The sequence below is a fragment of the Colletotrichum phormii genome, assembly GCF_030913505.1.
Source record: "Colletotrichum phormii strain CBS 102054 chromosome Unknown BDP81scaffold_36, whole genome shotgun sequence".
Classification (NCBI taxonomy): Eukaryota; Fungi; Ascomycota; class Sordariomycetes; order Glomerellales; family Glomerellaceae; genus Colletotrichum; species Colletotrichum phormii.
The window spans coordinates 291,003-314,595 of record NW_026851478.1 but is presented as its reverse complement, the minus strand read 5'-3'; the positions used below and the strand labels follow the sequence as shown (position 1 = coordinate 314,595).

The 23,593-nt window shown below is 50.5% G+C and overlaps 7 protein-coding genes across 7 annotated transcripts; 5 read left to right on the top strand and 2 right to left on the bottom strand.

The window, feature by feature from the left end:
* Positions 1-9,569: 9,569 nt before the first annotated feature.
* BDP81DRAFT_400366 (uncharacterized protein) lies at positions 9,570-9,890 on the top strand (the record flags this gene model as incomplete). The annotated part of the gene is made up of 1 exon (XM_060588682.1): positions 9,570-9,890. The coding sequence occupies one exon, from the start codon at positions 9,570-9,572 to the stop codon at positions 9,888-9,890; it is 321 nt and encodes a 106-aa protein (XP_060438398.1).
* A 2,420-nt stretch (positions 9,891-12,310) lies between these two features.
* BDP81DRAFT_334379 (uncharacterized protein) lies at positions 12,311-13,018 on the top strand (the record flags this gene model as incomplete). Its single annotated transcript, XM_060585758.1, has 3 exons — positions 12,311-12,506; positions 12,568-12,632; positions 12,743-13,018. 3 exons carry the CDS (start codon positions 12,311-12,313, stop codon positions 13,016-13,018), a joined length of 537 nt encoding a protein of 178 aa, XP_060438397.1.
* A 108-nt stretch (positions 13,019-13,126) lies between these two features.
* BDP81DRAFT_334532 (ketopantoate reductase PanE/ApbA C terminal-domain-containing protein) lies at positions 13,127-14,152 on the bottom strand (the record flags this gene model as incomplete). The annotated part of the gene is made up of 2 exons (XM_060585771.1): positions 13,127-13,905; positions 13,963-14,152. 2 exons carry the CDS (start codon positions 14,150-14,152, stop codon positions 13,127-13,129), a joined length of 969 nt encoding a protein of 322 aa, XP_060438396.1.
* Positions 14,153-14,364: 212 nt separating this feature from the next.
* BDP81DRAFT_466132 (amino acid permease/ SLC12A domain-containing protein) lies at positions 14,365-16,034 on the bottom strand (the record flags this gene model as incomplete). Its single annotated transcript, XM_060594359.1, has 2 exons — positions 14,365-14,398; positions 14,467-16,034. 2 exons carry the CDS (start codon positions 16,032-16,034, stop codon positions 14,365-14,367), a joined length of 1,602 nt encoding a protein of 533 aa, XP_060438395.1.
* Positions 16,035-16,650: 616 nt separating this feature from the next.
* BDP81DRAFT_334515 (arginase family protein) lies at positions 16,651-18,196 on the top strand (the record flags this gene model as incomplete). The annotated part of the gene is made up of 8 exons (XM_060585770.1): positions 16,651-16,741; positions 16,803-16,888; positions 16,945-17,112; positions 17,180-17,285; positions 17,356-17,482; positions 17,548-17,689; positions 17,740-17,890; positions 17,940-18,196. The coding sequence occupies 8 exons, from the start codon at positions 16,651-16,653 to the stop codon at positions 18,194-18,196; spliced, it is 1,128 nt and encodes a 375-aa protein (XP_060438394.1).
* A 663-nt stretch (positions 18,197-18,859) lies between these two features.
* On the top strand, positions 18,860-20,525 carry BDP81DRAFT_334453 (carboxylesterase; the record flags this gene model as incomplete). Its single annotated transcript, XM_060585765.1, has 2 exons — positions 18,860-20,416; positions 20,475-20,525. The coding sequence occupies 2 exons, from the start codon at positions 18,860-18,862 to the stop codon at positions 20,523-20,525; spliced, it is 1,608 nt and encodes a 535-aa protein (XP_060438393.1).
* A 1,007-nt stretch (positions 20,526-21,532) lies between these two features.
* Positions 21,533-23,381, top strand: BDP81DRAFT_334373 (uncharacterized protein; the record flags this gene model as incomplete). The annotated part of the gene is made up of 5 exons (XM_060585757.1): positions 21,533-21,722; positions 21,949-22,022; positions 22,095-22,468; positions 22,523-22,618; positions 23,093-23,381. Coding segments are annotated over 5 exons (1,023 nt in total), but the record flags the coding sequence as incomplete, so codon positions are not given.
* Between the last annotated feature and the right edge of the window lie 212 nt (positions 23,382-23,593).

The following is a 23,593-nucleotide window of genomic DNA, read 5'->3' as shown; positions in this document are numbered from 1 at the left end:
TTCTGTATTGGCGACGTATACGCTCCTTAGCAAGCCGTTTGATCCCTGATAGAGTTGCTAGCTGTCCCCTTGGGACTAGTAGGGTTGTGCCCTCCTTAGCTAGGCTGTCTGCTTCTTTGTTTCCTTTGATGCCTTGGTGCCTAGGAGACCAATGGGTTCGTATATCGTGTATCCTCCTACCTCCTGGATCTCAAGTAAGACCGCTTGTGAGGAGTCTGGGACCTTGCCGCGAATCCCCTGAATAACGCTGGTGTTATCGATGCAGATGTGAATAAGGCAAGTGTCCGGAGAGCCATTTAGGATCTGTAGGTATGCGTGTCGCAGCATCGAATTTCAAGACCGGTAGTACACCTGATTAGGGATCTTGATACCTTCGGTTTACCCCCCAGAATATTGTACCTTGCATCATGGGTGATCAAGATACTATGCTGTATATCCATCCTTATGGCGTGATTTTAGAGGTGTATTTTGTGTTCGAGCGTTATTCTGCAAACCTTGTACTTAGGTCTATCACCGTCCGTAACCTTGGGCAAATGCTTCTTTTGAAAGTATTTAGTCAAGTTATTATTGTAGAACTTATAGGTAAGTTCGTCTAATCGACCCTTATCATCCGGAATTAAATCTAAGGCCTATCCGATACAGATAAAGTATCTCTTAGGCCGCTCCTTATTATTAATAATAAAGATAGATCGTATAACGAGGTCTAACTAGCCACCCTTAGGCGGATTAGAAGTAAAATAACAGACTGCGGCCTCTAGTATTAACCGAGGGCGAGACCGGGGCATAGTATATCCTACCTAGACAAGATAATATATGGAAACAGCCTCGATAGCTTCATCCCTCCTTCGATATTGACCTTTAAGCGTGGTTATGATCGGGGTAGTGAGTTTCTTTATCAGGTGCCTTTGTGCTGGGCCCTGAGGTCGACAGGTGTTGTCCGTCGCAGGGTTGGCAAATCCGATACCATGTATCTGACGCTTGATGTTATCTATGGCTTGCTTATTAGTCCATACATCTCTAATTCTCTGTTTGAGTTCTCTCCGAAGCCTCTGCTTTTTGTTCTGCCTCGCTTGCTTAACTTGGTTGTACTGTTTGGAGCCTTGCGGCAGTTCTTGAAGAGCTTTTATTAGCTCCCTGATAGTCGGATGCGTAGCGACCGATATGGATGTTACGCCCGCCGCAACTTGTCACTGTGGGCGCGGAGCTATATAATGCAGAACAAGGGACAATGATGCCGGAGTCATCATTATCGAAGCTAGTTGGTTGCCTTGTCCTGCTCGTAACAATAGACTGCTCTGATATGAGGCCGGTAGGGCGATGCTTGGAGATAGAGTGACCTATGCTGCAAGACTGCTTTATGAGCGCCTATTGTGGCTTTTCCCCTTGGAGGACGCCCTAAAGGTTGGCCGAAATGTTCCGTCCGAGGTAGTGTCTCTAGAAAGGATCGGAGTTACTATGTCCTAAAGCTAGATTCCGGAGGGCTTTGCTGACGCCGACTGTATTATAAGTTAGTATAACTAGCTAATAAGCTATAAATAACACAAACCGCTTTAATTAAACGCGTTAGCAATATTATAATATAGGTTATATATTATCGTAGGGCACTCGAACCTAAGTATTTTGCCGATTCTCTGAATCCACACCGCCATTATACTAGAGGTAATATGATCGTTAGTAGAAATTTGATAGCCCGTAAATGTCTCGATAGCCCGACGAAATATAAAAATATCATTTAGGTCCTCTCTCAACGGTAGTAGCAGCTCCTACTCGCTAAGATATATATTAAAGTTATTAAGATAATGCGGCGAGGTAAGGCTAGATATATTGAAAGCTCGGTGTCGGAAGAGGATGCCTAAGAGGAATATATAAGGGCTTAGTGTTACGACCCAACTGTTACGGCCAGCTAGTCGTAGGGGTAGTTTGCAGAAGTTGAGGCTGCGGAACTGGTAACAGTAATCGTAGTCGGGGATAGCTTCAGGGAAGCTATGTCTGTCAATCGTAAGGGTGGGTAAGGCTTCGGTGATCAATCGTAGTCTTGTCAAGGTAGTAGCTGAAAGCGGATGTTAATCCTGATACGAAGTCAATTGCTGAAGAGCTATGGAAGTCTGTCCTAGAGTCCAGCTCAAGTCCATCCTTATATACAAGTCCTGATCCTGAACATGTCCCTTGTCCCTTGGGTCGTCTTGGGTCATTCTGATCCAGAATGATCGTTTAGCCCCCATGATGATGATGATGATGATGATGATGATGTATTTAACGTCTGGTAACAAAAGGACGTGCCGGGCGCTATGCCGACATGGTCTATGCTAATCTAAACTATGTTACAGGCTACCGTCTTCACCTAACGTTCCTGTTCAATGACTCGGGCAAATTTCGGAAAAGAAATTGGTCTCCTCTATCCATTCGCATAGAAGAGAGGCTCCCTTAGCAGAACCTAACAAGAAATCAATGCTTGCTTTGGCCATACGTTCGCGGAGGAAGCGCGGTGTAGCCTTGCGTCCACGCTTGCAGAAGTATTTGTTGTTGTTGTTCTATTTAACGCCATGGCGGCAAGGGCGCAGCCGCCCTTGCGGCAGACCTCCAGGAGGGTATGTGGCGTGAAGGGTCGCAGGCTCTAGCTATATACTATATAGTACACGCCGTATCCTGACGTCCTCCAAATCTTGCTCGTGAGCTACTATGTGTTCTATCCATCCCTAGTTCCCACTGGTGCCCTAGTTCCGTTATAACCATCTGGTTTCTTAATAGAGGTAGTTTGTCGTTTGGAGGATAGGTTATGACCTATCTCCTAGTACCGCGGGCAGATCTTCTGGAAGAAGTCTGTCACGCAGAGGAAGGCCTGGAAGCCTTCAGAGTCAGTGATTAGCCCCTTGAAGTAGCGATCGAGGGACCCTATAGGTCCTACGGGCTCCTGGCGGCTGTAGGGGTAGAGGGTGGGCCACTGTTGCCTCCTCAGTAGGGTCTTTCGGCAGTAGACTAGATGGTCTGCCTCCTTAACCCACCCACAGGAGCAGGTGAGTAGTGCTTCTGTGTGGTTAAAGCGTTGGTGATATTGTTTAAAGTCCCCGTGGCCTGACCGTGCCGCGAGGAGGTGATGAAGGGCAGCCCTAGGGAGGCCAAGTTCAGGAGGGCAAGCAAGGGTAGCCTTGAGCCCTAGTTGGGTATAGCGGGGAGTTGCCTCTTGTTTCCACCATCGTCTATATTGGCGTCTTGGCCGCTCTTTAGCAAGCCACTTGATACCTGATAGAGTAGCTAGTTGGCCCCTAAGGACTGGTAGAGTTGTTCCCTCCTTAGCTAGGCTGTCTGCTTCTTCGTTTCCTTTAATACCTTGGTGCCCAGGTGACCAATGGGTTTGTATATCGTGTATCCTAGCTACCTCTTGGATCTCAAGGAAGGCCGCTTGTGAGGAGTCTGGGACCTTACCGCAAATCCCCTGAATAACGCTGGTATTGTCGATGCAGATGTGTATAGGCTGGCCTTGGGAGGTCTGAAGGGCCCGTCGGAGCCCAGCCCTCGCCCCCTCCGCCTCACCATCAAACACTTCTGCTAAGCCGAGACGGCCGCAGCCCTGGGCTATACGTTTATTGTTGCGGTAGATAACAAAGCCGAACCCTGTAGCCCCGTCAGGAGCTTTGGAGCCGTCTGAGTATACGACTGTATGCTGACCTGGCACAGTCTTGAGCCAGGCCTGGAAGATCCTAGCTGCTACTTCCTTCGTCTGTGTAACTATAGGGTCATAGGACCCTGGGAGGTATTGCGGCTGTAGGAGCGCTGGCCTTGGACACTTAGGTAACAGGCCTGCTGTTCTTTGGAGCCTGGTCTGTTGCCTCCCTGGCTGTAGCAGCCTTGGGACCAAGGGATGCTGTTGGTCAACCTTCTGCAGGCGTATAGCGAAGCGTAGTCGCGCTGCTTCGAGGGCTACCTCTGCTGTAGGAAGGCCAGCGTCTCGGATGAGGCTACTGGTCGGTGTGGTTCTCCAGACAGGCAGGATAGCCCTTGCTGCTGCTGTAATAACTTTGCTAAGTCTACGGACCAGGCCCTTCTGTCCTGTACCAACTGTAGGTATCTGTAAAGCAGTGCTACTGCTAGTATTGGTGCCGCTGTTTAGGGCTGGTTTGGTTAGGCCCGCATACCAGGTCTCAACTCCATACAAGGCTGTTGGAAGGACACACGCAATAACCGCTTGTCGTACTGCGGCTGCTGGGAGTCCCCCTTTGGTATTTGTTAGGTGCCGTAGGAACTGGGCTACCTTCTTTGCCGCTGCCACCTTAGTTTCGACATGGTGACGGAAGGTGAGTCTCTTGTCGAACCAGACTCCCAGCCATCGTACAGGCTTAGTTGAGGCCTTGATAGTTAGGCCCGTCGCCTGTATATCTGGTAGGTCTTTTGTCTGGTTATATTTCCTGCTGAAGTGGACTGCCTCACACTTAGCTGGGTCAAAAGCAACCTTGTTATCAGTGCCCCAGTTAAGGATATGAGTGATCTTTTGGCCTAGGGCTATAGCATTTCCTTCTAGCGACGGGCTAGTAGCTACTAAGCCTATATCATCCGCATAGCCAAACCGTAGCTCTTGATCGTCGGCTAGGATATCCGCTATATATAGTAAAAGGAGAATAGGGGATAGTGGGGAGCCTTGTGGTAGCCCACAGGATAGAGGGAAATCCTCTGTAGTTGTATCCTCTAGCCTGACCCGGGCTGCTCGGCTAGAGGTAAAGGTGAAGATCAACCTAATCAGATGACTAGGCCAACCCTGCTGTCGTAGCCTGATAATAAGTCGGTTTCTTAGGACAGAGTCAAAAGCCCCTTTAACGTCCATTGTCACAAGAGTTGCAGTGAGCCCTGAGTCTAGAGCCCTATCGATCTCGTGGGTCAGACAGGCTGTTAGGTCGACTGCAGCCCTGCCTGGTAGTGCTCCAACCTGCTGTGGGCTAGCAACCCCTTCTAGGATAGTAAGGTAGGCCATCCTTTTTGCTATTAGCCGCTCTAGGCCTTTACCCAAGCAGGATAAAAGGGATATCGGTCTCCAAGACCCAGTCTTCGAGAAGTCTGTTTTCCCTGGCTTCTGGATCATGACAACTTCTGCTTTGCGGAACGGTCGAGGGAAGTGGCCTACTTGAATACAGGCCTGGAAGAGCTGCTGTATAGGCCTAGCTACTGATTCCCAGGTGTGTTGTAGTAACTTTGTAGTACTCCCGTCAATCCCAGGGGTTGTAGTCTTTGTTAGAGTAGCCTGGCGTACTTCTTCCATGCTGACCACATCCTGCCAGGGCATTAGACGCCGTGCAACTACTGGGATAGCGAAAGGGTCCCCAGGTAAGTCGTCTGTAGCGTTAAATCTCTCTAGTAAGGCCTTTCGTAGGGCCTGGGCTTTATCGTAGCTGTTGTCGATTGTCTGACCTTCCACTATAAGAGGCGGGCCTTTAACAGCTAAGCCAGCCTTCCGCCAGCCTACTATCTTATATAGGTCTTGGTCTGTCTTAGCCCCTTCGATCTTAGTAGTCCAGTAAGCGCGTTTTGCCCTTCTAACAGTTGTTAAGAAGATCTTTTGCTCCTCTAGGATGGGGGGAGGTATAACCAGCCCAGGTTCCTGGGCCTGCTGGCGCCTAGCCTCGATAGCAGCTCGGTGGGCTTCTGCACACTCTTCTGTTCACCAGGGGGCTCCCCTACCCTGATTTGTCCGTCTCTTACCTACAGCTTGAATAGCTGTATAGAAGAGGCTGACTAGTTGGGTAGCTAGAGTGTCCAGCTCTGCTGGACTAGGTACTTCCCCTAGGGTAGGTAAGGCTGAGGATCCAGCTCTTACTAGGTCGATAAGTCGGGGTAGGGCTGACTCTGGGACTGAGAGGTGGCCAGTCTGGCGTTTCTGTTCCTGGGCCTTGCCTATAGGGATAGTTGTTGTGATAGCTTGGTGGTCAGCCCCTGGGTGCAGGTGTGGGCTAATATAAGCCTCAGCAAAGGGGATATTTGAGAATGTTAGGTCGAGGGTATGCCTATGAGTATGGGTAGGGACCCCAACCTCCCCAATAAACGAAAGATCGTAGCCTTCAGCCCACTCTGCAATACCGTCCCCCCGATTCCGGCTAGGGGAGCCTGGTTCCCAGGTAGGGTGGCGGGCGTTAAAGTCCCCTGCTATAAGGGCTCTTTCTGGCGGATAGTATCCTAGGAGAGCAGTAGTCGTGTGGTTTGTCGGCTCACCTGGCGGCCTATATACGTTGATAATAGTGAAGTTGCCAGCCTTAACCCATAAGATATCTCTCGTTTGGGTAGGCCTTTGTTGCTGTATTTGTAGTCTTAGACTCTTGCGTATATAGGTCATAACCCTAGGTCTTGTATCTCTGTTGTTCCAGAAGTCAACTGGGATATAGGAGTTATAGCCTGGGTGCGTGTTGATTTGCATCTTATCTCTATAGCCTATCCAGGGCTCCTGGATCAGTACTATATCGATCTGATCCGCCCAGCAGAGCTCTAGGAGAGCTGTATGAGCTGGGCTTCTCTTCCCCACGTTACACTGGGCGACTCGTAGTACCCGTGGGGAGGCTGGCCTGAGCCTACTGCTCTGAGTCGAGGTCGAGGTGGGTGTAGGCATTAATAACGTTGTAATCAGGCTTCTGCGCCACCCGCTGAGCCCTGCTGCTTGAGGTAGCTAGGGTAGGTTGGCTGGGTAGGGGGGGTAGGACTGGGTCGTCAGGGGCTTGCAGCCCTTCTGCTTCAGCCCCATTCTCATCTTCATCCATGCTGCTACAGCTAGCCGCATCACTAACGTCCGCTACAACAATTGAGTCCTGGGTAGGGGTAGGGGCGCGTGGGCGCTTTGAGCCGGGCTGATGGCTCGTTAGGCTGTTGCTAGGTTGCTGGGTGTTGCTGGCTTGGGTGCCAGCCTGGCTGCTCTGATAGAGGGCCTCATAGGCCTTCTGACCAGCCTTACGGATCCGGGAGAGTTCCTTCCGGTCTGGGAGGGTAGGGGAGCCGTTAACCACTAGGGGCCTTGCTGGGCAGTCCTTGTGGTTAGCTTGGAAGGGGCCGCAGCAGTTGGCGCACTTCGGTCTAGCTATGCAGGGCCTAGTCTCATAGGAGCCTGAGGGCCTGCCGCAGTTGCCACAAAGTGGTTGCCGGTTGCAGTGCCGGTTTGAGTGATATCCCTGGCAACCAGGATCATGTCTGCTTAAGGTCTTCTTCCTTTAGATAAGCTGGGACCTACTGCTTTGGTTAAATAGTCTTAAGGGTGGTACTTCTGCGGAGAAGGAGATAACCCAGGAGACTTCGTTTATAATAGGTTAACGCCTAGTCGAGACTGTTGGGCCCGGATAGGCTTACGTCCTGTTTGTGCAAGGACCTCGTCTTCAAGCAGAGTAGCTGGGTCGAGGGCGTCTCCATCAATAGTCCATAGCTTAGCAGGGCAGCGTGGGACGACGTAAGTAAACCACCTAGTAGGGGTCTCAACCTTATAGGCCCCCAGACAGTCTGCCAGCTTCTCTTTGTTTATAAGGAGGGCTTACTGGACCTGCTTATTCAGGGGTCTCAGTGAGTAGCCAGTTACAATGTAGTATATATATAGGATATCCGCCAGCTAGAGCCCAAGAGCCTAGCAGATCGTCCAGCGTAGGGTAAAAGGGGCATACTTCCTAGCAGCCGCTAGACACTCTTCAGGGATACGGGTAAAGACTCGGAGGTCCTCCTTTGGTTAGGCCAGAGCCAGGGCCAGGGTCTGGGCCTGAGTCTGAGTCTGGCCTTAGGGCCGGGTTAGGTTTCGGGTACGGGCCGGGGCTGGGGCTAGGATTGCAGCAGGGTCTGAGGCCGCCACATCGGCCCAGTTCCGGCGCGGGGTCGGAGCCGCCGCCTCGCTACCCATAATCCTCTTCAAGGCTTGGATTACATAGCCTCCTTTGCGATCTGCTTCCTGGGCCCCTCGAAGCAGGACACCACGTTGTCCACAGACTGGGCGATAGCTACAAAGACGTCCTTCCGGGCTTCATAATGCTTCGCTTCTTCATTTAGGGCCGTAAGGACAGCTCCAGTAGCTGTCCCAGATGCAGTCGTAGGAGCCTTAGCCGTTAAGGGGGTTGTCGTATAGGCGTCAGGCTGGCTTCCCACGAGGCTGGGCCGGGGTGGCTGGGCCTCGGTACCGCGGCGGCGTTTCGCCCTAGAGGTTGAGGACGACTCCGGAGGGGGTTCAGAGCCTCGGTCAGGGCCGGCCGAGGAGGCCGGCAGCGGTCCAGAGTCCGCCGGAGGCTACGAGGCCATCGCGGGAGGGCGCTGGGTGAGAGAGGTGAAGGATCTTCAACTGTTAAGGGTTTTGGTGGTAGCCCACGTATTACACTAACAGTGGATGCCAAGAAAAATTAGGCGAGAGGGAAGTTGCTAGAAGCGTGGAGAGAATCACGGGAATCACCAACGAAACTTTCATACAAGCATCAGTAGTCAGCAAGCGACTCTTCTGGGCCCACGCTCAGAGGCTTCCTCGGAAGGCAACCCTCGTTTGGATACACCAGACCCCATGTATGTAGATAAAGTTCCAGACGGACTATGAGCATGAGCTGGCCTTGATAGGGGCATATCCTCTCTTAACGATACCTCAAACTTATCCTTGACTTCCATCGTCAGTTTAATCTACGTTCATTGGCTTCTTGGTCTCTGCTTCACGACCAACATCTTGATGTCGATAACAGCTGAAATGAATCAATATGGACGCATCTTTGTACTTTATGTTCTCAGAATTAAACAGGTCTCAGAGTCACCTACTTTCATCACAATAAATTCCATTAGCCCATGTTCGAATGAATGGTGCTGACTTTAGTTCTTTCAACAATCATTTGGGGTTCAAAATATGGTAAGGTAGTACATCAGACTCGACCCGCTATCTTGGCATCAGCTTCATGTTGCACCCTCGACTTTGTAAGTTATACGAGACCATGGGTGTGCTAGGATGTACACATTGTATTTAAAATGCTTAGTTTCATTGGCTTTGATAGACGAATCTGACGCAAAATGGCCTGACACGTTTTACAACGAACGAAAGGCTCACGCGTACAAAGCACCATACCCCGTAAAGTACGGCCATGGCATCCAAGTCTAGCCAGCTTTATTCTCATACCTGGCACAGTCAGACACGTGCAAGACTCTCTCTAAACTCCAGATATTTGTATTCCTCTAGAGAATTGAAGCAACGTAATACAGCTGCTACGTTTGGGTCCAGTCTCAACGCGCAAAGCGTACATGTAGTCACACATGAGAACAGCTCGGGATGTAAAAGTAATCACCAGGCTTCCTAGAGGGTCAGCAATGTTTCAAAATCCATGAATCTTCCAATTCTTGCTTGTTCTCGGCTCTTCGAGCGACGAGAACTGGGGACTAGTCAGTACTTGTGTGAAGGGAAGGACTACCCCATTTCGACATACATTGCATTACATACTCTTAGCTCAATATTTGACTGTTTGATTCCCTCGATTCCATCAATCCTCGTTCTTCCGTCGGTTCTCTGTTGCGATCATCCGGTTCTACTCCCATTCTCTCTTATGACAACGGGCTTGAGGTTTTACGCCCTCCTTCGTGTCGGGGAAGAAAATCACATCATGGACTCCACAGGCCCCGAGGCTTACGTTCCTGATGCCCCCGAGGCCTGTATTCCTGAAGAAACCACCAAAAAGCTGGCTATTGCGTGTGATCAACCGAAACAGCATAATTCGGACTCGAACAACCTGGAAACTCCAGCGAAAGAACGTGTGATCTGTGGATTGAGGACGGCCACCTTTGTTCTCAGTGTTCTGCTGGCCATGGCTGTGGTGATAGCAACTGTGGGCGGCGGGGTGGGTGGTACACTGGCTGTTAGGAAAGCGAGAAAGTATAACTTCCATACAATCCGCTTTTCCATCCTTGATATTTGGGATATCTAATGGTCCAGTGACAGAGATGCGACTTTGGCTGCCATGTCTACAGCCACTATCACAACGATAACCGAAACGATCCCTGAGGCCTCCGGAAACCCAATAAAAGTGTTAACATCAGGGATCCTCGACATTCCCTGTCCAGAAAAAAGTGGCAAATTAGTGGAGATTGAACTGTCCGACAAGAAGGTGACATTTGATATACATTGCAACAAAAGTTATGGGCATGGGGAAGCCAATGATTTGCTCGCGATCAAGGTCTACTCATATTTGGATTGCCTTAAAGCCTGTGCATCGTATAATCGGTACTCAAAGTCGGATGATTGCGTTGCAGCGGTTTTTGATCGAAACCTCAGCACGGCAGAGGAATATAATGGGAATTGCTGGCTGAAGAACAGCTGCGATCCTATACTTAAGGTAGACAGCGGCGTTCTGAGCGGCGTTCTGAGAAGCGTTTTATGAAGTTGAAGTTTGCGGACTCAAACAATGAAATATGATGGGAAGATGAATAAACATATCCCATCGAGTGCCAATTGGCAACAGGTACATTATGCCCAGTTTTGACCCAGTTTTGCCCCCTCACCGCGGGAATACATGACGGTACGTCATCAACCCCTATATTTTCCCAGCTGCGTTCACCACCACAACTAACATTTCTACAGATGGGCAACTGTCGCGATGTCCTCAAGCGACTCTGATGCGTCTGATTCGTCAGCGCTTTCACATATCACCGTCGCAGTACTTCCCGAAGACCTTGATAGCGCCTGTACAGCTCAATGTAGGCCCGAGAGGTGTGATAGCGCAACTGTACGCCCACACGAATCGCCTCCGCTAGAAAGGGGCACACCGGGCCAATTCAACCCCCTCGACGTGCCCTACCGCGCCGCAACAGTACGGGGTCTATCTACTACCCCTTTAGAGCTTTTTCAGCAGTATGTGCCTTTGAGGCTGGTTGAATCGTGGGTACAATGGACCAATGAAGCCGCAGTACGAGGCCCTGTTCAACAACACTCACGATCCCACAGAAAAAAGACGAGGTCAGGGTGCCTGCAGTGTGGAGTAGCGCTTTGTAACTCGGATGATTGCTGGTACCTCTTTCATAGTCAGAGTATATAGACAACAGAAGTATCCATAATCTAGGCTTTTTGGTTGGCTAGAAGAAGTCTTGGCTGTCTCCTGAGTGGTCAGTTCCCCTCAAGGGCATGTACCTGTTGCCAATTGGCACTCGATGGGATAACTCACGCCAGAGGCAAGCTCCACTGTTCCTGCCCATGCGTGCCGTTCAGATGCGCATTGCCTTGTGCAACCACCGACATCCTCACTCCATCAATTGCCGTGTGTGTTGAATTGCTAGATGGCCAACTCTCTTTTTCATTTCATCTGTGTTAATGTCGAGGGTTCTTCACGGTCAGAACTCAGGAGAACAACTTCGAAAAGCAAAACGCTTCGGGCCGTCTCAGCGGGTCATCTCGCCCTATCCCTCTAAGAGCCAATTCCCCGCCTTAGACCTGCTTATTCGATCAAGCGCTGACACACCGCCACTGGGTCGTCCCGAGACCCATTCAACTTAATCTATGTTACCCGAGCGAGCCTATGGGAAACCTGCCGAGATCTCGGAAAGCGGCTGCCTAAGAAATATCCCCGCGTTCAATTGCGAGATATCCAATTGGACTCTTCCCGGTCCGTTAACCATGGTCGCATTGCTCGTGTTGCTTATTGTCTAGTCCTAAGTCCAAGACAATGGCAAGTTGCCAAGGGTAGCCGCTTTCACCCATTGTTGCCGATGAGTTGTTGATCTTACTTTCACACTGGGCCCGCCAGGTGTTGATGGAGCAGAGGCTTGGCACCCTTTTACCCGCGCTGAAAACGAAGACTTCATGTTACGCAGAGAACTCACTGTGATAAATCAGATATCGGCAGACTTCGGGACTGCGAGAGGTGTCGTGCAGCCACTGAAATATTCGGCAGAAATATGTAAAAGTCTAAGATCTTACCTGGTCTCGGTTTTCATATGTGAACTCCTCAACCTGCTGACACGGACTCATTGACAGTGAGAACGAGGTTGCATTGGAGTAGTCTGGCCAAGAGACTAAGCTGTGCACATGTGTACTGACACTGAATACCCAGCTAATAATCCGAGGCGACATCAGCCCCTTCGTGAGGATTCAATACCTTGTAGCTGAGCCAGCCTTCTTCGCAAACTCTACATCCTTCAGCAGCGGGGCGACTCTGAATGTCCAGAGAACTTCCAGATGTGGGAAGCGTGTTATGCTATCGACCAATGTCCTCCTCAGCGATTTCTCGAGGCACTTCAACGATGACATCTCAACGCGTATAAATAGCTCCATGGCAGACACCCAGCTGTATCTTTCCTCTTCGGATCATCGCCTCGACTCATCTTCTCTCGAACAACATCTTTCTCTCACAAAATGGTTAGCTTCATCCGTGCTGCCGGCCTTCTGGCCCTTCTCCCTCTCATTGCCGCCGCCCCAACCGCCGAGGCTAGCGAGCAGAATGTTCCCTTTTCTTTCGAGAAGTGGGCCGAAGATATCATTGCCAACCCCAACGGACAACATCCTTCTCCCGAGGAGGCCATGGCTCTCGCATTCAACCAGACTTCAAGCGGTTAGTGATACAGGCTTGACTTATTATAACACATACAGAGTGCTCACTTATTACTGTCTAGATGGCCTTGAGAAGCGTCAGCAGGATGTCAGCTGTACTTTCAACGACAACGACAACGCTGCTTCTGTAAGACACCCTGGACTGTTCTTTGGTCACCCTATCACGAGAGATTTCCGGGGCCATCGCAGTATATATCATCATGACGCGCATCTACTGACATTCATTGCCCAACATAGGTTGCCGACGCCGTTTGGTGCATCGACTTCATCGCTGCTCGCGCCAATGTCCAGTGCAAAGCAGTCGTCAGCGCCACTGTCTTCTGCCACCGTGGCCAGGCTCAGATCGCCGGTGTTGCTACCGGCGGCAACCCTCCCAAGGACACCTCCAGTCTGTGTGGCAACGTTGCCCGGTCGGCTGGCCAGATCATGGATGCTTGCACCCGTGGTAGTCTCGTCTTCGGACAGAACAACGCTTGGGGCAACGGCAACATGAGAGTCCACATCCGCCGCTAGGAGGCCAATTACGTGTACATGTACTTACTGACAGCATGGAGATGGAGAAAAGCAACTTCAATTGTATATAACTTCTTACTAGCACATCAAGAATGATTGGAATAATAATTATTTTCCCATATTCAAAAAAGCCCATTGCTTAGTTTGCAAAAGAGCGTACAGAAATACCAAGGTTGGAACCGATACGCCAAGATTCTTCGCGGTTCTGATAGGATTCCCCAATATTACTTCGATCTCCATGGGCTTCTGCCTCACTGCATCAACCTGCATACCCGGCTTCAACCGAGCCTCTTTGGGCGTGAATGCCACCATGTTATCCAGTATCTCGTCGGGGAAGACATGACCCGCTGCTTGGGCAACTGCCACAACATCTCTCATGGCCGGGCGGATCAGGGTGTCCGAACCACCTGCATCCTGAATGGCGCCAGAGTCCAGACCTGTTATGGCACAGACGGTGTTGAAAGAAGCGTTCCAGATGAGCTTTCGCCATCGAAACCAAGAAATATCCTTCTGAACATTGCATTTGGCGCCACCTGTGTTGTACATTTGAGCAAATGTGGAGCACGCGTTGCTCTGGTCCTCGTCGGAAAAGTTGGGGTTCGGCCAGTACGCAAGCTGAAGAATGTCTGAATCATTGTGCAACATCTCACGACCGTTGAGTTCGCACCCTATCAGTGGGACGCCTGATAGTAAGATGTTGGCCGGAAAGGCTTCAAGAAATGGCCGCTCAATGTCAATGCCGTTCTGGACGAGAATGATTGATGTCTGGGCTGTAATGGCTGGGCCAATGATGTTCGGGATCGAGTACACATCGCGCAAGTTCTTCATGGCCACCAAGACAAAGTCGAACGGCCCATGCTTGAGTGTGTCTTCGAGGGATCTTTCCACTGTATCGCTTCAATATCATTACACTTGTGAGGGGAATGAACCGGCAAAGAACTCACTGTGATGAGGTCTCCAACTATCGATTTCCCCGTGGTCAATGCTTCGAATGTGAAAGCCTCGGGCGTGGACTAGATCATAGTTGGACCGCAGGATTGCAGTGACCTCAGCGTCTCCAGACTTCTGAAGTGCGTACGCGCACATGGTTCCCACAGAGCCGCAGCCCACTATGAGAACTCTAGCCTGTCGCATCATGATGGGTAGTTGAGTAGGACTTCTAGGTTAAGAGAGGTGAGAAGAGGATGACTTCTCTAGTAATTGGAGCCGAGAAACTTGTCTAATATTATTCATACTTTATCTGAGATTATCAATTGTTTGATGAAGTAAGCCCTACGCATTGCCAGGTCTTTAGGCTGTATCGGTCTTCTCAAAGATCCAGGCAGGAGACTGCGACGCCCTATCATTCATGCGCTTAACTCTTTCTCTAAGACGATCTGCCTGCATGGCGCTTGAGGCGCGCCCGTAACCCTTCTTTAGGTTCTTCCAACGCCTCCTCTGCCTCTAACTCGGCCAAACCAGTCTTGAGATTAACCTCGTGGGAGGAGATAGCCCAGGAATCGGCGCGATGCAAGAATCGGTGAACAAAGTAGATGACAACAAACAATGGCAGCCCAATGTACGCTGACAAGAAGTCGGCCACGGACCAGCGGGATGGGAAAAAGACAGTGAAGCCGTTGAGCAAGCAGAGAAGTCCGAAAATGAACAGAGAGATGTATGATCCAACAGGCTGCAAGAAGGATCGTGCAACAAGAGCTGATTTTGGCAAGTTTTGAACGTCGCAGGCCTTGCGGAAGCGGATGTAAATGATTCCGCAGCAGACCCATGAGATGAAGCCTCCAGTGTTGACAAGATTTAGAAGCCAATTGAACACGTCTGCCGCGTTTGAGTTGACGTTCATGTAAGCCAAGAGTGAGAACAACGAGCTGGCAATGACGGCGTAGATGGGAACTCCTTGCTTGGTGCACCGCTTGAAGATCCGTGGAGCGCTACCTTCACAGGCCATCGAGTACAGAGATCGGCTTGCCAAGTAGAGGAACGAGTTGCCGGCGGACCAGGCAGCCGTAACGACGACGGCGTTAATCACGCTGTCGAGTCCCTTGATTCCCGCGTTCTTAATCCCTACAACCCATGGCGAGGCCGCAGCTCCAGAGCTTCCGCTGGTGAGTGCCGGTGCGTTGGAGGGGCAGATGACGGAAATAGCAATAGTTCCGCCAATGTAAAAGACGATCAATCGCCAGAAGAAGTTACGGGCAATTTTCGGCAGGTTCCTTCGAGGAGACTGGACCTCTCCGGCGGTTACAACAACCATCTCGGGCGAAAAGGTGAATGGAAGAACGCTGCTGAGAAGAGTTGACAAGGCGGCCACGAATCTGCCTGCGTCGCCTGAAACGATCAGCTCCTTGGTAGCGCCGGGGTCATTCCAGTATCGGAAATAGAGGCGCTCGTGGGTTGGACCGCCTCCGAAGAACAGCACGATTGAGAGGATCAGCAGGCCAACAATGGTCAGAACCTTCAGTCCAGCGAACCAAAACTCCGTTTCGCCGTAGAACTTGACGGGTAGAAGATTGAGACCGACGATCATTACCAACATAATCGTGATCCAGACGGCATTATTAACGTTCGGATGCCAGTACTCGATGACCAAGGCTGATGCCGTGAGCTCGAAGGGGACAAAGATGGCAAAAGAGTAGAAGTAGAGCCATCCCATCATGAAACCAAGACTTCGCGATACGTAGCGGCTGCCGTAGTAGTTCATGGTGCCGCCTGGCAGCGGAAGATACGTCGAGATTTCGATGACTGCAGTCAAGACCAAGTAGATCAGAGCTGACATCACGACGTAGCTGCCAACAAGGAAGGCCGGTCCGCCGCGGGCGAGGGTGCTGCCGGAACCGACGAAAAGGCCGGTGCCAATGGTTCCACCAAGGGCGATGAATTGTGCATGTCGGGCAGAAAGACCGCGCTTGGTTGACAGCTCTGCAGTTTCCGTAGCTTCGATGGATTCCGGGTGGGATGACGCCGCAACGTGGCCGCTGACCTTGTTGTCGCTGTCGCCTTCTGTCTTTATTTCCATCATATTTGCTTGCAGATGTTCGCAATAACGAAAATGCGACGGGTTGAGGAGTTAATGAGGCAGAAGTTCGGAAACAGGGATGTTGATAGGGCTCATTGAACAAGCTTTCCCGAAAAGCTTCACCTTGAGTCTCAAACTACCCCCAAGCAACTTGACATGTTACCTCCCATCTGCATTTATACTTGCCATGTAGATATCGTACTCATCAATACTTTGAAGATATTCGCGACTCATTTGTCTACTTCAAAGAGATAAGCCAACCTCTTATCTAAAGGCGCGCCTTAGCCCATGATAGCGCGTGAAACATTCCCAAAGATATCGGAGTCGACTTCCAGGAGTCGGCTTGACCGATGTGGGGGCCCTATTCCCGACCGTTGGAGCCGTCGGAGTCTCTTGCCTCTTGATTAACTCCAACCGTCTGATAGGTGCATCAAGGCTTCAACCTATCGGCCTCGAATCGGCATTGGTTCTCCTCACTTTAGTCGTCATCTCAACATGCACGTCTTGTCGGGTATTATTTAAGCAAATCATACGATGGACATCATACAAAAATGTCACCTAATAAAGCCAGATCGATTGCGAAACACCCAAGCCAAGAAAACCAATACTCACTTTGAACATGCGTGTTGCAGATGCAATCCTACTCTGCGCGGGTGCTGACCTTGCAGCTGGCCTGAATGTTGGTCCGAACTATCAATATCCCCTAGAAGGTACGTTTGTTCAGTTGTCTCGGCGATCGGATTGAAGATTCCCAGCTAAGCTTCCTCCCAGATCTGGACAAAGATCTGCCGTTCTCTCAGCCTGTGACATTTGCGCACTTGGAATGGCAACGTTGTTTAGCGGAGTCGCATAATAAGGTAAAGCCCCCTGCAGTCTGAAAGCCATATGAAGATTCATCTGACCATGAGCCCAGCCTCTTGACATTGCCGTTCTGGGATTCCCTTATGACACCTCTACTTCCTACCGTCCAGGAGCTCGCTTCGGCCCGAGAGGTATTCGGGCTGGGTCGTCCAGGGAGAAGAAAGGGCGTAGTTACAACACCGTGTGGGAGGTTGACCCTTACGAACAGGGACTGGAGATTGTGAGAGCTTATCCGAGTGAACATCCCCATGGATCATGTATTCACTAACATGATACTGCGGTGAAAGATCGACTGTGGAGACGTGCCCATCACCCCCTTTGATGCCAGCCATGCGTTCAAGCAAATGGAACAGGCGTATCGACAGATTCTCTACCATCCGACCACCGATCAGAGTAAGTCTACGGAGTACTTATGTTGGCGAAAATAGGCAAGCAGAGTCACAGCCGCTAACCTAAATTTTAGATGAATGGGAACACCCCCGCATCATCAGCCTTGGAGGCGATCACTCCATAGTCTTGCCAATTCTTCGCAGTCTAAAGACCGTTTATGGACCCATCTCAGTCATCCATCTCGATTCGCACCTTGACACGTGAGGCTCTTGACATGAATCTCTACCGGTTTAGGTCATCATTCACTAACAATACTCACGCGCAGATGGGATCCTTATGAAGGCTACACGGGAATCGTTTCGAACCAGTCCGCCATTACTCATGGAACCTTCTTCTGGCATGCGAGCCGAGAAGGGTGCATCAGCAAGGGCACCAGTGTTCATGGCGGCTTGAGGACCAAGCTCTTTGTGAGTAGCGAGATGGTTTCATGATGATCGCCCTATCTAACGAAATGCAGAGCCCGAAAGACTATGAGATCGACAGAGATGTCGTCGGATTCACCATAATTGAGGCACATGAGATTGACGATATTGGCATGAATGGCATCGTCAAGAAAGTCAGAGACGCAGTTGGTAACACACCGGTGTATCTTTCCATCGACATTGATGGTAAGTTGATGCCAACCCCGTTAAGAATGTTTGACTAATAAAGCCAAAGTCCTGGACCCGAGCATCGCTCCAGCTACTGGAACGCCAGAGTCGGGCGGTTGGACCACGAGAGAGCTGAAGAGATTCCTCAAAGGTCTTGAGGGTCTCAACCTGGTCGGTGCTGATGTCGTTGAAGTCAGCCCGCCGTATGACTCTGTGGCCGAGACAACTTCCGTCGCTGCCGCTGACTTGATTGTCGATATTCTGGCTGGCATGACGAAGAAGAAGACTTTTGATCCGTCCAGGAACGAGAAAGACGAGTTGTAATCACTGTCTTTCCAACATAATGAGAAACCAATAGGTACTCGGCGCAAAAGCAGAGCGCGTAGTGGGAAAAAACTTCGCTGCTCGAGAACAACCAGCGAGACAGAGAGCTCCGAAGTCTATAATCTGCAATATTTTCAAGACCTCAACTCGGTCGTGTCTTTCTCCACTGCCTTGCCCCCAGCCATCTCCCCTTTTTGGCAAGTTATCCGCTATGCCAGGGGGTTTGCTGACGGTGCTTATGGTTATTTACGTAACCTCGTCGTCCCCCCCTGCTCCGTCAATTACGTTGAATGTGAGGATGCTTAAGTTCTGCAACTTGCCATCATCAGCACTATTGACAATTGCTTTTTTTGGGACATAGGAGAATCAACATCTGGGGAAGAGAGGATCATCCAAACTTTCAAAAGAAGCATAAATGAGCCTGGGGCTGATTCCCTGGGGCATCGCTGCAACATCACCGAGATTCCGTCGCAATGGGCTAATCCAGAACGGTCTTCAGTGGGGTTTACAAGGCCTTGAGGTCGTATTTTGTAATGAATATCCACTCTGAAGACGCCCTGAAGAACTCGGTCTTGAATGTCCATCTCCTTTTCTTTCAGAAATCCCATCCCGTCAACATGGTTTCCGCATTCTCTGCATCTTGGAGGTATTGATCGACACAACATGCAACTCAACGACATGTCGCCATCAGCTGCAGCCCTTGCCATGGTGCTCTCCGGCTTGTTGCCCTCAGTCCTGGCAAGCACTTGCAGCAACTCAACTCAATCTGCGCCTCACGCCCTCACATCCCAAGGTCTCGTCAAGGGGTACCATGACGCGAGTTGCAACTCGGTGTTCCTAGGAATCCCATTTGCTGCAACAACAGCCGGTGAGAACCGATGGAGGGCGCCGCAAGATGTACCGAAGTCTAACTCGACGGTGATCGCAACCTCTTATGGTCCAACTTGCCCTCAAGCAATTTCTGGCACTCTTTACACCCAGCAGGATGAAAACTGCCTCAGCCTCAACGTCTGGGCACCCTCGACAGGCGAAAATTTGCCGGTCTTCGTATACATGTATGGAGGTGCGATGGTCACAGGTTCCAATAGCAACCCCCAACTTCAAGGGTCTAACTTTGCCCGAAATGGTGTGGTATACGTCAACTTCAACACCCGCGAGAGCATCTATGCGTCGCCGAACTCGGCGGAACTCAACGAGGCCTCTCCTGAAGAGTCACAGAACTTCAGTATCCTCGACGTTGAAAAGGCACTTGATTGGGTTCGCGACAACATCCATGCATTCGGAGGTAACCCCGATCACATCGTCTTCGGTGGCCACTCGTCCGGAGCCGTGCAGGTGGATCACTACCTCTGGAACCACCCAGATTCGTGGCTCAAAGGAGCAGTTGAGATGAGCGCGAATGCCATGTCTGGGCCGGCATACGCGCCAGTCAACGAAGCACTCGATGCCGTAGCGGCTGAGGTTGGCTGCTTGAAGGCAGGGGAGAACCAGCTCGAGTGCCTGCGCAGCGTTGACACTTACGCCTTCCAAACAGCCAACTTCAACTCGACTTTTAACGCATGGTTTACCCCTGTCATTGATAACGTCACGAGGCATTCTGATTACGCTGCAAGATTCGCAGCTGGCCAGTATGCATCACACGTGCCGCTCCTTACGGGAACTTCTAATGGTGAGGGCACCATCTTCAGTCTAGTGTATGGCGCCGAAAACAGCAATTTCAGCTCTTGGATCAACACTTTCGATGCCGATAGTGCGCACATCGAAGACGAAAACCTTCTGGCAGCGTATAATGCTTCCGATTATGAGACGGAATCCCTCAGAAGTGGTGCCCAGTATGGCGACGCCCGTTTCAACTGCGCCGTTGACTATCTGCTGGACCTGCGCAGTGCCAAGCAAGACACCTGGGTCTATAGATTCTTCGGAGCCTACGACAACGTGGTAGGGGTTCCGGGAACAGCACCCACACACGGAACCGAGGTGCCCTTCTTTCATGGAGGCAACGAGTGCTTCGGTTCCCTTACGGGCGTAACTGAGGCACAGCAGGCGCTGGCTGTTTCAATCCATGGTTGGTTCGTGGACTGGATCAAGAACCCGGCTGCCGGGCCTGGATGGGCCAAGGGGTCACCGCAGTCTGGGCCTTTGATCAAGCTTGGAGTCCCTGGAGATGAGTTGTCTGCCATTCAGGGGTCAACCGGCGATTTCAATGCTCGCTGCAAGTCGGTACGTATCTTGTTATCTATGAATTCCAGATCCCAACATCTTACTGATCATTAATCAGGTCTATGCACCTGCGTTCCCCAAGTACCCGGTCGTTCAGTCTGCTCTCTAAGTGCTGCCCTGGCGTACCTGAGCATGAAAATCCAGCACCGACTCCCGAGATGGGGTCAGCATTTCGGAGGAAAGAAGGACGGGCTTGTAAATATGTGTCAGGCCCATCCCAGTACACTCGTTACAACGATTGTCACACTATGCCTATGAAACAATATGGTCTTACACAAGCATGACTAAGTTTGCCAAGGATATGCCAGTATAAAGGGTCTTCCACTCACTATATAGATAGTCGGGATATTCCCATAGCCACTCGTTCTTCATACTCATCAATACATCCCATTGACCCCCTACCTGATAATCGCTGCCCAACACCAACAAATGTTGCGACCATGCCGGCACCAAAGGCACCCTTGTCGATGAAGACGTGTTCGTCAGGCAGCGCAGCTACCGTAACAGATCTATCAGTTCAATCAGCCAAACAAAAAGTCAAAAGAGAGGCAATTCGCGATTCAATCAGTCAGATAATGGAGGCCGGTTATTCGAATCGTCTGAACAGTTAAAGGCTCGTCGGAAAAGGGATATTCCGGCCGCTTGACCAATCAAAAGGTCCGCAAGACCTACTATCTTGTAAAAAGGATTGGCAAAGACGAGTCACGATTACGGGGGTCGAACCCCCGACTCCGAGGCTAAAATACCTCAACGAAATATCCCATCGAGTGCCAGATAGCTCCATTTTTGCCAAGGGCGGGGTAGAGCCAATAGGGACTTGTGAATCTGTCGAGTCAACCAATAGGGTAACAGTACCTCTGTTCCCTATATATTTTGGGTATGCCATAGGTACCAGCAATCTCCCTTGGTACATAAAGCTACATTATAGTCTAAGCAGCCCTTCCGCGTCCCTTTCTTCTGTATGAGGCTATTCCCAGATTTCTCAGCTAGGGTCTGGCGGGCCCTTAATGCTTTCTTATTACTACAGTAGGAACAAAGTGAATTAGCCCCCCTTGATCCCTTCCTGTGGTTTTCCCATGGAATAGAGGTATTCCTTTTGTCTGTAGCCCGTCTAGGGTCACGAATGGCATCACAACTGTCATCAAGGCCCCCGATGGCTACCAGGTAGACTTTGACCATCCGCAACAACAGAAAGTGCTCGAACACTACCTGGTATTTGGCATTTTGGGGCCCTTAGCATTCTTGACCTTGATACAAAGGTTCTATACCAAATTCTGTCTATCCGATGGTCCAAAGATTGACGATTGTGAGTGACTTGGCATCGCACAACCATGTCCGTGCTGTTACTGACGCGCATTCTCCACAGTTCTGATCTTCTTCGCATGGGTGACTTTCTGACCTCCCTCCATTTGAACCCGAAGGAAACTGACTTTTCAAGATTTGTTCCATTGTCATGCAGTCGGTGCAAATTTCTAAGATACTAGACCTTCAGGTTCTCGGGGCTCGATGAAGAAACTCACATCATCCTTCAGGGTCTATATCGATAGGGGGCTTGGGCCATCATGCTTTCGAGATGTCCATACAGACATACGAGAAGCACATGCTGGTGAGTCGTCTGGCTGAGTTCATACTAGACGTTGTCGACTTGAACTTACCATTTGTTAATACGGTCTCACAGAGCTCTTACATTGTTGCCCCGGTGTTCATCACTTGCAACGGCTTGACAAAAACCTCGCTTCTGACCGCGTACCTCAACATTTCACCACAAAAGTGGTACCGAAACGCCATCATGACGGCCATCGCAATGGTAGCCACGTACACGATCATTATCGCGTCACATCTACTGTTCCACTGTCAACCCATTCGCACAAACTGGGACCCTTATACCACCGGAACATTCCTCAACTCAGCAGTGCTTTACATGGCCATCGCCGTTTTCAACATCGTTTCTGATGTCGTTCTTTTCATCATACCCATTCCCATGGTTCTCCGTTTGCAGATGCGGCCGGCTGTCAAAGTCGGAGGCGTTCTAATGTTTGGCATTGGATCCATGTATGTATACCATATTCCAGCCGCCTGAGGAAAACATACTGATCCCCTGCCCAGAACTGTTACGACATCTGTCGTCCGCATGGTTTACTTGCAGTCGCTTCTTTCATCCAATGATATCCCATGGGTAGCAGCCCCTGCAAATGTCTTGTCGTATTAAGAGCCCAGCCCTCGTGAGGCCACGTAGGGGTGATTTCAGTGTATAGAATCTAAGCTAAAGAGGAGAGATTTGGGGCGGGGATTCCGCAGAGGAAAAACGTTCAAGTGGGACCCACGCGGAATTGGCGCGGTAAGTCGTGTGTCAAGTTGGGGTTGTTTCCGCAGGGTGGAAGCTCTCAGAGGCCAACTGCAGTTAGGGGTAGAATGATGAATTACTGAAATCTGCTCCTCCCCCGACGTGTACTCCCTGCGCTGTATATATATCTGAGCTGCTCCTTTGTTGCTTGGACTCCTTACTACCTTTAACTAGCCCCTATCCGGGAGGGCTCTGACATCGTGGCAGAATCCGGGCCTTAGCCCGGATCCACTAATCGGGTCCAGCCCGTAACAGGTCGTACGTACTCAGCCCCGTCCTATTCCAAAGTCCTCCATATTCCAAGCTAGTAACTAACGACTTCCCGCTTAAAGTTTCGTCGAGGTGAATCTGTTCATCATATGTGGCTCAATGCCTACCCTACGCAGATTCTTCCGAGAAATGGCACCCAGACTGATTGCCTCGGAAGGGTCGAGAGTGAAGGAAGGCACACATGCCAGTATTTCTCGAGGGCCGCGCAGCAGATACTCGCAGTTTGACGTTGAGATGGATAGCCTTTCCAGTGAAAGTGAAGTTTGGAGGAAAGTAAACAGAGCAAATCAAAAGCGGGAAAGTGATTTGAGAAGTCTCTGTTGTCGATTGCCTTTGGTGGAAGCCACCTAATTCAAATCTCTCCATGAGGTCTGGTATCTCGATTCTACGAGACCTTTCAATGGTAGTATGAGCTTTAATCGGACCACATTCAACCGACAATGCCCCAGCCTGTAGCTCTCTCCCTGATTTCGCTACGATTTGATCACTTTGTCTTGCTTGATACTCAAGGATATCCTTAAGGTACTGAATAGTTAACTTCATTCCTGTCAATCTTCCCTACT